Source organism: Fistularia commersonii, chromosome 12, assembly GCF_037954325.1.
Source record: "Fistularia commersonii isolate RoL2024-O1a breed Wild chromosome 12, RoL_Fcom_v1.0, whole genome shotgun sequence".
Lineage (NCBI taxonomy): Eukaryota > Metazoa > Chordata > Actinopteri > Syngnathiformes > Fistulariidae > Fistularia > Fistularia commersonii.
In genome coordinates, this window is record NC_141295.1 from 11,184,661 (window position 1) to 11,197,287 (window position 12,627).

At 41.3% G+C, this 12,627-nt stretch overlaps 2 protein-coding genes across 2 annotated transcripts; both read left to right on the top strand.

Annotated features, from left to right (window-relative positions):
• Window positions 1-6,036, top strand: ap1m2 (adaptor related protein complex 1 subunit mu 2). The gene is made up of 12 exons (XM_086157032.1): window positions 1-202; window positions 1,489-1,645; window positions 1,931-1,998; window positions 2,140-2,270; window positions 2,344-2,491; window positions 3,909-4,035; window positions 4,127-4,269; window positions 4,756-4,827; window positions 5,034-5,192; window positions 5,335-5,460; window positions 5,663-5,738; window positions 5,825-6,036. Exons 1-12 carry the CDS (start codon window positions 161-163, stop codon window positions 5,848-5,850), a joined length of 1,275 nt encoding a protein of 424 aa, XP_086013158.1. The 5' UTR covers window positions 1-160; the 3' UTR covers window positions 5,851-6,036.
• A 1-nt stretch (window position 6,037) lies between these two features.
• Window positions 6,038-8,998, top strand: cdkn2d (cyclin-dependent kinase inhibitor 2D (p19, inhibits CDK4)). Its single transcript, XM_086157033.1, has 3 exons — window positions 6,038-6,609; window positions 7,014-7,172; window positions 7,990-8,998. The coding sequence occupies exons 2-3, from the start codon at window positions 7,032-7,034 to the stop codon at window positions 8,341-8,343; spliced, it is 495 nt and encodes a 164-aa protein (XP_086013159.1). The 5' UTR covers window positions 6,038-6,609; window positions 7,014-7,031; the 3' UTR covers window positions 8,344-8,998.
• The last annotated feature ends 3,629 nt before the right edge of the window (window positions 8,999-12,627 follow it).

Below are 12,627 nucleotides of genomic sequence, written 5' to 3' on the forward strand. Positions count from 1 at the left end.
GGCTCCAGGAAACGGACACGGGGGAAGCGTGGGGGGAATCAAGATCCTGGCCGATTGAATTTCACAAGTTTCGAATGGCGATAAGCAGCGAGGAAGCCGGAGAAGTTTAAATTGAGGTGTGGTTTTTTTGTGAATCCGAGGGGTTTGTGAAACAAACACAATGTCTGCTTCCGCCGTGTTCGTTTTGGATCTGAAGGGGAAGGTAAGATCAACCGCCGCTCCGGAGAAAGTAATTCCCGAGGCCTATCAGCGTGACAAAGTCTCAAAATTAATAAGAAAACTAAATAACAGGCTTTACGTCGCGCTTTCTGCAAGATACCATGTTAACCGTTCGGCATTCGTGGTGTTTGCGTCGTTAAACTTTAATAGCAGAGCCATTCATAGGCGGTACTTGTCCTACTTCCGGATACACGTCTGGTAGGAACACGGTGACGCACCTGAAGGGATAAACAGTTGTTTGACCTAGACAAGCACAGTGTGTGTGTGTGTGTGTGTGTGTGTGTGTGTGTGTGTGTGTGTGTGTGTGTGTGTGTGTGAGAGAGAGAGTGAGAGAGAGAGAGAGTGAGAGAGAGTGAGAGTTTGTGTCCCTTAACTCTAAATAGTGCTAGGCTACATGTGCATGTACGTTTATATATAGAAATATAAAATGATAAAAACATATTTGTAACTACTGTGGTAAAACTGCATCATATTATTTACTGTAATCCAATATCAAATGTCTGTGGAGGTTCTCAGAAATCCAGGTCATGGTGATCTCTTGTCGAAATCTTCTTGTCTTGGCAATTAGACTTGAATTTCGTCATTTGAAGACGCTTCACCCTTCATCCGAGAGGTTTCTTCAGTTCTAATGACTTTTGGGGAGTTTCCAAATAAAAAAAAAAAAAGCCCTGGCAATTATATTTGGAAACTCCCCCATAGGTCATTTGAACTGAAGAACCCTCTTGGATGAGGGGTGAAACATCTTTTAAGGGAAGAAATTCAAGTCCAGCTGCCAAGACAGGAAGATTTTGACAAGAATCCAATATCAGATGCATCATTTAAACACCAATCTGACCTATAACCCTCTTGAAATGATCTGTAATAATATACTTACTGTTTATTTATTTGTTTATCTCTGCTTTCTTTGTTTTTTTTTCTGGCTTCACTGTGAATAAAATAAGAATTTGATTTTAAAGGGATCCACCTTTCTAGACGACATAGATTAAAATAAGAACTTTAAAGCTTTGAATGTTAATCTGCATATTTCTTAGTCAAAATGTGGTGTTTTCCTATGGTTCTGAATAAAATACAGTGAATATGGCAGATATACATCATCGCCCTGCTTCTTGCATTGTACATTTGCTGGTTGTATGAGTGAAAAGTGGTCAGAAATGCTAAATAATTTTTAAACTACAATTTTCAATTGCTCCATAAATAATGCTGTTGCTCACTTAGAAAAAAAAATCTGCTTTTAATCTTTGCACTTTAACTGTCTGCACCTCTTCTCAGGTGTTGATATGTCGGAACTACAAGGGCGATGTGGACATGGCGGAGATCGACCACTTCATGCCGCTGCTCATGCAGCACGAAGAAGAAGGACTTATTTGTCCTGTCATGTCCCATGGTAGCGTTCACTTCATGTGGATCAAACACAGCAACCTCTACTGTATCCTTGCCCTGGACTAACACACACACACACACACACACACACACAAAGGCAGACACACACACACACACACGCGCGTGTGTGTTGACGTGATATGTCACAATTGTAAATATTATACGCATCATACATTCAAATGATACACAATCTTTGGCTGTAACTAAAGTATTTACTGGGATTATCAGACAAGATTATTCATTTACGTCCAACACAATTTAAAATGTATGATAGTGAACAGAAAACAAAATGTTATTGTGTAAAATTGTCCTTGACTTGATGTTTATACAGTGGTTGCCACCACGAACAAGAACTCCAACGCTTCGCTTGTGTACTCATTTCTCTACAAACTAGTTGAGGTGAGTGCAATATGTTCTCTCCAGATTCCCGGGGGAAAAGCTATGCAGTTTTTTGCGCGAGGAAAGATAGGAGTCAAAGACAGTGACTCTAAAAGTGTGACATGAAGTGAATGACAGACGCCAGGTGTATTCGTCACGCAGGTATTCACTGAGTACTTTAAGGAGGCGGAGGAGGAGAGCATCCAGGATAATTTTGTTGTTGTGTACGAGTTGCTGGATGAGCTGATGGACTTTGGATTCCCCCAGACTACCGACAGCAAGATTCTCCAGGAGTGAGCCTCAGCGAGACACAAATAAATGATGTGTGAAAAGGTTGGTTATTAACAGACCTTTTTACTTGCACAGGTACATTACACAGGAGGGCGCCAAACTGGAAGTCACAAAGACTAAGGTGCCCACCACTGTCACCAATGCCGTCTCCTGGAGGTCCGAGGGGATCAAGTACAAGAAAAATGAAGTCTTCATCGATGTCATCGAGTCCATCAACGTCCTGGTGAGGCTTTAAAACAAATATTAAGCAAGTCTCAAGTATAGGATATTAATATGCATCATACAAGCATTGTAGGTCAAGTGTATCTCCTTTTATTTCTCATTTATGTTATTTCTACCATGAGAAATTATTTTACAGGCCAAAAAAAGCAGACATAGTGACACAAGGAAGAGTTATGGTATAAGGAATCGATGTCTTCATTTATAATATTCAAACGTATGAGAGCACAGAATCAGTTTCTGGAACACAGAATGTGCACCATTTCTAGGCATTTGCACCTTTCTCTACGTGGATGGAAATAAAGAAAATTTTTAGATGATTTACAGCTGCCTGTGTTTGCGGAGGAGACGGCCTGCAGCGTATTCATATATAGCGACGGTGGTGGGTACTGCACAGTCGCTCTGTGGGGGCGAGTGCCACCCACGTTCATGATAGGCCCTTTATTAATATGATTTATGGCTCTCCTCTATTCAGTACTTTCATGCAACCAAGGAGTGATGCCACATGTCATTGTATTCCTTGAGAGCACAAAACAAGCTCTATCATGAGCCCCCTAGGAGCCTAAACAATTATATGCTTGTTGTATTCACATAAGCTATATAAAGGGGAAAAATTTTGATCAACAATTACATATTGCTCATACAGTTTGGTGATATACAGATATGAAGTGTGGACTACTGGCTAATATGTACACTGTTGGCCAGCTCAGATGATATGCCAGCTCAGATGCATAATATTAACAGTTTTATCTCGAAAAAAAACAGGAAAACAGTCATCCTGTCTTTCAAGCATGAAATGGGCAAGGCGGAGATATAAGAAAGAAAAAGAAGAGCTGTCAAAGATATCAGAACTATTGAAAATAGCTTCCTTTTTGATAAGCCGCCACCGCTGCAGCCGCCTGGCTCTCGCCATTGAGTTGAACACAAAGGGGCTCCGTCAATGAACTTTGCTTGACACACATCGATTCCTGAAGGTGAACGTTTGCCACAGAATGACTGCATTTTGTGCATTTTTTATGACAAATTAAAATTCAGTTAGTACTTTTTCCAACTAGTTTTGTGCAATACTCAGTTGGGTGGCAATGCTCCAACCGGAGCAGTTTATCTGTTATAATGCAGCGTGTGTGCATGCTTGTGTATGTGTGTGTGTTTGTGTGTGTGTCAGACAGAGAGAGAGAGAGAGAGCATTGTGGTTTGAGTGCATGGGGAGGGAGTCCACTATACACTGAAAATGCTAGCCAGGGGAGCATTTCATGTATATCACATTATTTTATTGAAATTGGAGTACATTTCAAGTGATTTCATGCTTATTGTGACTGCCGGTGATGATTTGTCATCCACTTCTCTGAGGGAAATGAAAATAAAATAATTTGCTTTTAATTTTTTCTAATCGTTTCTCTTATCTACGATTTTTTGCACAGGTGAATGCCAATGGCAGTGTGATGAGTAGCGACATTGTAGGCAGCATCAAACTGAAGACGATGCTGTCGGGGATGCCGGAGCTGCGGCTGGGCCTCAACGATCGAGTGCTGTTCGCCCTCACCGGACGTACGCCTGCCTACCGCCGTCCGTCAAAAATTCTTTTTCTCGCTACATTTCTGCAACATTTTGTTTTCTTTTTCGTGTTCTTTTCACTCAGGAGACAAGGGGAAGACAGTCATGATGGAAGATGTGAAGTTTCACCAGTGTGTGCGTCTCTCACGCTTCGACAGTGACCGAACAATATCGTTTATTCCTCCGGACGGGGAATCCGAACTCATGTCCTACCGCATCAATACTCATGTCAGTATATTCTACCATAAGAGTTTCCAAATAAGTTTTATTTTCAAACTTGTGTCCGCTTGGTTATATTTTAATTGGTGGGAAGAAAAAAAAAAAAGTGTTGCAGCATTAAAGACAGCCTCACACTTTCCAGAACATCACATTCTTTATTTCAAATACTTTTCCGCGACTGTATCTTCAAGATTTAAGCTATTTCTGATGGTTCTCAAGTTGTATTTTACATCTGTTAATCTTGCTTTTCCTGCCAGCAACATTTGATATGGCTATAAAAATGACCTGTCATTTATCACAAGCTTTATAATTAACCTGAGGGGAAAAAGCTGGAAAGATGAAAATAGAACAAGTTATTGATAAAATAACAATACCGTTTTCTGTTACATTGCATTCGGACATGAATTTCCATGTAAAGAAGTCATTGAAATCAAATTGAATCACTCGGCTGCTGAAGATTTGCTCATCGAGTTCGATCTTTTTACTCTCTCGCAGGTGAAGCCCCTGATATGGATCGAATCAGTCATCGAAAAATTCTCCCACAGCCGAGTGGAAATCATGGTCAAGGTACTGAAATTCGTGCATATCAGCGCCCATTTCACATAAGACAAAAATGCTCCCTTCAATTCGGCATCACTAAATGGAGCGAACAGCTCTCTCACACCAAAGTAATGTCTACAGTTCTTCCAAACTTCCCCCTTAGCCAGTCTTTCATTTCGTCCTCAAAGCATCTCGTGCGCTGCCGAAAGTCCAGCTGTCTTCTACTTTTTCAGGCAAAGGGACAATTCAAAAAACAGTCGGTGGCAAACAATGTGGAGGTGAGGGTCCCGGTCCCCAGCGACGCCGACTCACCCAAGTTCAAAACCAGCACAGGCCACGCAAAATATGTACCCGAGAAGAACGTGGTGTTGTGGACCATCAAGTCTTTCCCTGTAAGAAAAACTCAGAAGATTATAGATACCCACCATTAGATTTACGTTATATGACCATATATATGTGTGATAAAGGTTTCTCAAATTGTTTCCAGATTATTCCACATTTCATATATATATATTTTGTAAATCCATTATCTAGGGAGGTAAAGAGTTTCTAATGAGGGCTCACTTTGGGCTTCCAAGCGTGGAGAACGACGAGGCCGAGGGCAAACCCCCCATCACTGTGAAATTTGAAATCCCGTACTTCACGGTCTCGGGGATACAGGTACATACCGATCCATAACACTTTGGATGGCAAGACGAATAAACTTCTAATCCTTTTACCTCGCAGCAATAAAGAGAAAACAAAACAGGTCGAGTTGCCTTCCAGTAATATCGTGTGCGCCTGCAATCTAGGTTTGATTGATAGGTGAGCATTATTTCTGCTGTCTCAACAAGTTGCTTCTTGCCTCTCTCCTGTTCTCCAGGTGCGATACATGAAAATCATAGAGAAAAGTGGCTACCAAGCATTACCGTGGGTGCGCTATATCACACAAAGTGGAGGTACTGTGTTATTTTTTAGTGTCTAGATCAGGCAAACCGAAGCTTCACATGTTTATAACTTTCCCGTTCACCCTCTTTGTGTTTAGATTACCAGCTGCGGACCAACGCTTAACGCCCGAGGGATCCACTCCCATTCCTCGCCTCCAGTCGAGCATCACTTTAACCGGCCTCAATGATTGTCTTTTAAATTAAACCAGAGTTATTTAATGATGATTTTTTTCCCTGAAATATGCACAGAAGTCGTTTTTTTAAAATCCATCTGAACGTTGGACTCAAATAAATTATATCTGCGATCGAATAATGACTGGGAATGAGTTTGTGCAGGAGATCATCTCTCGCAGGTATCCACATATTTTTTCCCCCTCATGAGTCTGGAGATTGTGGTCCTTGCAGCAGCGAGGGACGATCACACTCGGGATTTTCCGCCTAAAACTTAAAAAACGCCACCCGCCTTTTTTGCGACTGCGGCTCTGAAGATGCGCTTCCAAATGACAGATACGTGAATGAACTGCCTTTCAAGACGCCAACGTATACAAATCGCCCGCTCTCTTCGCCGAGCGATCTGATTGGTCGGCCTCTGCTGTTGCCACAGGGATAGCGTAGTAACAGAGTTGTAACACCGCCTTTTTAACCATATAAGGTAAAAAGCCCCCCTCCCGACGAGCCGCGATTGGTCAGCGTGTGATCTCTCTCCAATGTTTGTAAATTCTAGTCTTAAGACACCGCTGTGTGGATCTCAGCGCGCAAATGTATCTTCTAATATTGATAAACCAACCTCACTCGGATTCCATTTGAAAGTTAGCGAGCGTCCCGAGCGCCGGGCTCCGACAAAAAGTTTAGCGACGTCGGGAGTCGTAAAAAACTGACCAAGGTAGGCGTTTAAGCTGTATTGTTTTCCCCCCTAACCCACCACCCCCTCCTCTTCTCGGTGTTAGCCGTTAGCCTGCATGCTAATTATTAATAACAGTCGTGCCGCTAGCGGTTGCGCCGTCCGGCGGAGCCGGGGGTTCAAACCGCCGGTTCCCCTGTCCCTCCGCTGAACGCTAACCGACCGGGCGAACATGGCGTCAGCCGGGGAACGGAGCTAGCCGGATGCTGTAACAAGTAGCTAGCGTTAGCAATCGGGAATATAACCGAATAAACACTGCGGTGCCGCTTGCTAACTCCCACTCCACCCACTTAAAACGCAGCAGATATTACCACCGCCAAGGCCGAAACTCCGTTTTTTTGGATTAGTTTTTGTGGCGTAACGTTTTGTCATGTCCTACCGCGCAGGCAAAAAGGCAGACTATAATGGTCTTCAGTCTGATGGATGCCGGCAAAGCTTTGACGGGGGCAGCAGCCAAAGGGAGCAGCGGGGAGGTGCGGAGGATCCTGGAGGAATGCAGGGTGCATCCCGATACTCTCAATGAATACGGCAGGACTGCGCTTCAGGTGGGAACGATTTAAAAATCGCTGTTTAGTTAATAACAGCGACGCATGTTGTTTATTTCCTCTGACTGACTTCGAGCTTATTATTAAAGCTTGAATAGAACTAAGACTTTGCTCTCGTCCTACCAGCACTGGGTTATACCACCGTTTATAAAGCATCCGCTGCACCAGGGTTGCCCCATTCAAAGCCAGCAATACGACAGGATTTTATTATTTGAGAGAGAAAGTGTACACTGTTTAACTTGACGCGATGTCAAGTGTGTCAAAACGACAGCTTTTCTACTGAACGCTCACCTTCATATTGATACAATATTCGAATGATTCGTTTTCAAACTCATGGAGTGTCTTAGTATAACTGTGTGATAACTGCCATCGCCCAAACACAAGATAGTACAATTTCAACCTACGTATGTTTTCATCGTTTGGGTGATTTGTATAAGAATCAGGAAAAAAACAAGACAATTACAATTACCAAGACCTAGATTGGGCAACTTTTTGTTGAATAATAGAATTATAGGGTCAGAAAAACAGTGTCTAAAACATTGTCAGAATCAAAATATGGCATTTTTTTTTGCTCAGTTTACACAGCACCTGGCATCCATATTTGTATTCTTTTCCCCAAATGAAAATAAATTCAAATTCCATTGACTTTTTTACAGCTTTTGCAACTACACTAAGAAATACAATTTTTGTTGCATTAATCTTTCCCATTTCCATATTATTCACCTTTAATTCGAGGAGGGACTACTAAGTAGGTTAAAGTGAGCTCATAGAAGAACAACCAACTGTGATCCCTCAAGTCTCCTGATGTCTCCGACAGGTGATGATGATGGGAAATTCCCTAGTCGCTCGCTTGCTGTTGGAAAAAGGAGCAGACCCCAATGTCCAGGATAAATATGGGATAGCGCCTATCCACGATGCCGCCCGTACCGGATTCCTTGAGACTGTGCGGGTGCTAGTGGATCACGGCGCTTTGGTAAACATCCCAGACCAGAGCGGCGCCCTGCCAATCCACATTGCCATCCGGGAAAGTCACCGTGATGTCGTGGAGTTTTTGGCGCCACTGTCCGACCTGAAGCACGCCAACGTGAGCGGTCAGACGGCGATAGACGTCGCCCGAGCTTCTCATGTGCCGGATATGATTGACTTGCTTTTCGCTCACATCCATAGTTAATCGTGGGCCGGCTGGCCGCTGGGTGTCATTCAACCTCATCCATTTCGCTTCAGACCTGGTGACTTGAATTCATTGCTGTGTAAAGGATTTTTTTGTTTGTTTGTTTGTTTAGGTTTTTTTCCTTTTGTTTATAGTGGCTCAACATTAACATGTGACACAGGACATATTGTCTTGGCAGCTTATTTTCAGTGGATAGGTGGCTATTTACAGTAGGCACCTCTTTTGCACAGTGCAATTTCGGCACCTTACTTACAAATATATATCTGTTTCCCTGTTAATTGGGAGCGCACATTTGTAGATAGTTTACCCCCGATTTCTTGTTGTTTTCCTGTTGCATTGTTTTCATTGTGCAAGAATCGTAACAGTTGTTAAAATGTTTTTGTTTGTGGGGTTTTTTAATTATTTTACAAAACTTGAATTGGTGCAACCTGATGGCTTTGCATAGTTTTTTTGTGTTTCTCCTCCTTCTAATTAGTTGATCTTAGACTTTGGATTACACGTTATTTATTGTTGGAATAGAATTTAATGTTCCTGTGACTTTTGTAAATAGCAACATTTATTGTTATTGGTCAAATGTTATTTATACAGATACTTTAAAATCCAAAGTGAAATAATTCACTACTATTTGAAGCACAAAATAAAGTGTTGAACTTGAGCGCGTGGAGTTGTAGTTTCAACAGTACACTGTATTTGTTGAATTTATCTCTTGTGGGTTCTGATCAGTCTGGAGATTCAGAGACACTGTTTATCTGATGGTGCATTTTACATTTTATGCAGGTATTAAAATTCCAAATCAGATTTTTTTTTTTTTTTTTACTATGAGAGAAGAAGATAGATCAACGCTGTATTTCTGGATATCTTCGATATTCATTGTTCCTTTGGCCAGATTAAAATTTAATCGCGTTCCTTATCCTCTCTGAGATAATGAAGATGGTTTTGGTTTAGCTTTGATGAGCCCAACTGAATTCAACAGAGAAAACCAGAGGAGGCAAACGGTTGCACAGACGGATGCCGTGCGTCACCATGATAAAACAACCTTTGTGGTCACAGAGACCTGCGAGTAAAGGGTGAGTCAGGCACCACTCTCTGATGAGATGCATGATGGAGCGCGATGCAGCCTCGTTTATTCAGGAGTTGCAAGAAGTTTGGAACGTCCAACTTCTTCCTTTTTTCATCCAACCACTTAGGAAACTTAGTAACTACTTAAGTTACCATTTACCAGGCGTTGAGCATCACTTTGTTACTATTCCCAGCTGAAAGAAAAGACGAATAAAGATCTTGTTATGCTTAAAGGGACATATAATACAGAAAAATAGCAAAACACAGATTTACTTTACAGGAAACAACGCCCTGAAGAAAGAAAAGGGAAGTAGGCGTTCTGAGAGGCTGTCTTTGTCTCCAAGGTGACTCATGAAGGGCGTTTGAAATGAGGTGCATGTTGAAGCCCCTCGAACAGATCAGTCTGATAGCCGTCTTGAAACCGAGTGTAACCGTGGGCGTGTGTTCTTTCGCTGCTTGCAGGTAAGGGACGGCGACTTCTGCCAAAGTGTGTGCGCCAAGCTCTTCTGGTACAATAGTCGTGTTTGTTCGATTGTGTGCCACCGGGCCAAGTTCTCAGGCCCAGAAAGGAGGTACTGTTCATTTACTGCTGGGTCTCTGTTCCACACGAAGGCCTGCAGCGTCACAGAAGGCCCTAGCTCCAATGTTAGTGTAAGATGTAGTTATTAAATGAGCATAAATAATCTTTATATTTTTGCCTGCAAGCACTTCTTCACCTGAGAAAATAATAACGTGAACTGCTGCTGCAGAAGTTAAGGCCTCCGCCTCTGCAGAGATAAGGTTCCTGGTTCAATTCTGTCAGGGACGGCCTCTCTGTGTGGAATTTTCATGTGTTCCCCTGTGGTCCTGTTTTATAAAAATGTGAATAAAAAATGTAAATATATATAATACATATAATACATATATATATATATATATATATATTTCTTTGATAATTAGTATCATATGTTTGATACATATATATAATACACACATATATTATATATATATAATACATATATAAATTATATATTTGAAAAAATATGTAAATACATTATTTTAATTCAGGTGCAAATTCAAGGTGGGATGCTTGTCTGGGGCTGGATTATTTTGCATGTGTGTGTGTATATAAATACATACATATACACGGACAAAGATATTAGTGTATTTGTGTGTGTGTGTGGTGTCTGTGTGTGTGTGTGTATTTGTATATATATATATATATATATATATACACACACACACACACACACACATACATATATATGTATATATACATACATGTATATGTTTGTATATATTTATATATGTATATATACACACATATATATTTATTTATATATGTATGTATGCATGTGTGCATACATATATATATATATATATATATATATATATAAACTATCAGCCGCAGGCCCACCCTGGACCGTTCCGTGAGCTACGTCATAGGTCCACTTTGGATTTTTGTGGAATTTGTAAAGCAGGTTTTTTTTGAGAGAAAATTGCGGGGATTTCGTGAAACTTAAAAAGATTTAAAAGTTGTTTTTTTTCCTGCCATGACCAAATCTGATTATTTTTTGGACTTATTATAGATTATAAATAAATGAAATAGATTTAAAAGCATCACATTAAGCACATTTGTTTGAACATTCTCCTAAACTGTTTCCCAAAGTGTTTCTTTTATTTTATTCTTCTAAATTTGGTTAGCATTTCGGCCTCAGAGCAAGAATGGCCCTTGTTTGATTCCGATGGGGCCTTTCTGGCTGGAGTTTGTGTGGACCATAAACATGTAACATAGGCAGTATAGTTAATGAATGAATGAATGAATGATTGATTGGAAGATCTCAACTCCTGAGACAGGCAACTCTGTCTAAATAGTGAGAAAACACCTGTGAATGAACAAAGTTAAACTTCTGCTTCCCCCCACACTTGTTACAAATGGACGATTTAGGCTGATAGTTTATGTCAGAAAGTAACCGGGGATTCCCGACTCTAAAATTTTTAATTTAACAGGTCCAGAGATGAAAAGTTGGAGAATTCCCCGTCAGCAACCGCAAAAATTTAAAATAGCATGATTTGTGAGAATAAGTTAGTTAGATATATGATATTGGCTCCAACATTACCCTAATCTGTCATAATTGTGTTATGTAATAAGCCTCACAGCAAGAAACTGGCCTGTTGTGGGATTCGGTTTGAACAGAAACAGGAAGTATTCCACTCTGTGACACAAAATTCATTTTGAAATTTGTTAATCAGGGGAAAATAATTTCCCTTTTAGATCAATATTCAGTGGCACTAGTGTCATCACCACTGTTCGCACGTGAGTTATGCCATCCTGTTACAATAAAGTTCAGTTGTGATCGGGTAATAAAGGTGTAGTTGTAGAGACGTGTCTCCTTGTACAAAGTACAAACTATTATCCTCCAATTAACACTTTAACTTAGGCTAGTGAACTGAGGGGGAAATAACCGCTGGCAGGAACTGACTTGTTTTACACTTCCTACTCAGTGTACCTCCACTAAAGTACAGGAACTACATGTAGACGTACAATCCTGACCCACTCAAACCGAAGCCACCCGCCTCTTCACTTCGGTCTCTGCAGTGGAAGTCACGATCCGATCTGGTCGCCTAGAGACAAACCTGACTGACACATTCAGGGACGGGGAATCAAACTACACAGATTCGTACGATCTCACACACACACACACAAAGTCCCATCCCTCGCTGTTATCCTTTCTTAACAGGCGAGTGAAAACAGGATGATGGTGCGGTAGAATGGATGTGAAAGTGAAAGTTCATCGCTATCAGTAAAACTCAGAATAAGAGACCATCCCTTAGATGGAGGGTGCAGAACCCATCGATGTGTTTCGGCTTCCTCCCTCTTTTCATTCTGACGAGGGTGCATTTCTTTTTTTTTTTTCGCCCTGGCTTTTCCAGACGGCGGCCCATGTGATCATATTTTGCGGCCCTGCGAGTCGGGACATGACCGCGGCGTGGGAAGAGCGCGGGTTTTTTTATGAGATCTCTGCCGGGAAAAAAACAGAGTGAGATCTACTTGCAGATTTGAGACACTGGAAACATCAGAAAAAAAAATCAGGTATTTTTCAAGGACAACTGGAAGTGAAACCAGGTTTTCACGTGTCGTCTGAGAAACCTGTTTCTTATGCACCCATTTTTACCCTGCAAGTGTTTTTCTCTTGTGCTTGAGGTTATTAACATTGAAATAACCGGCATTATACTTGCTACTGG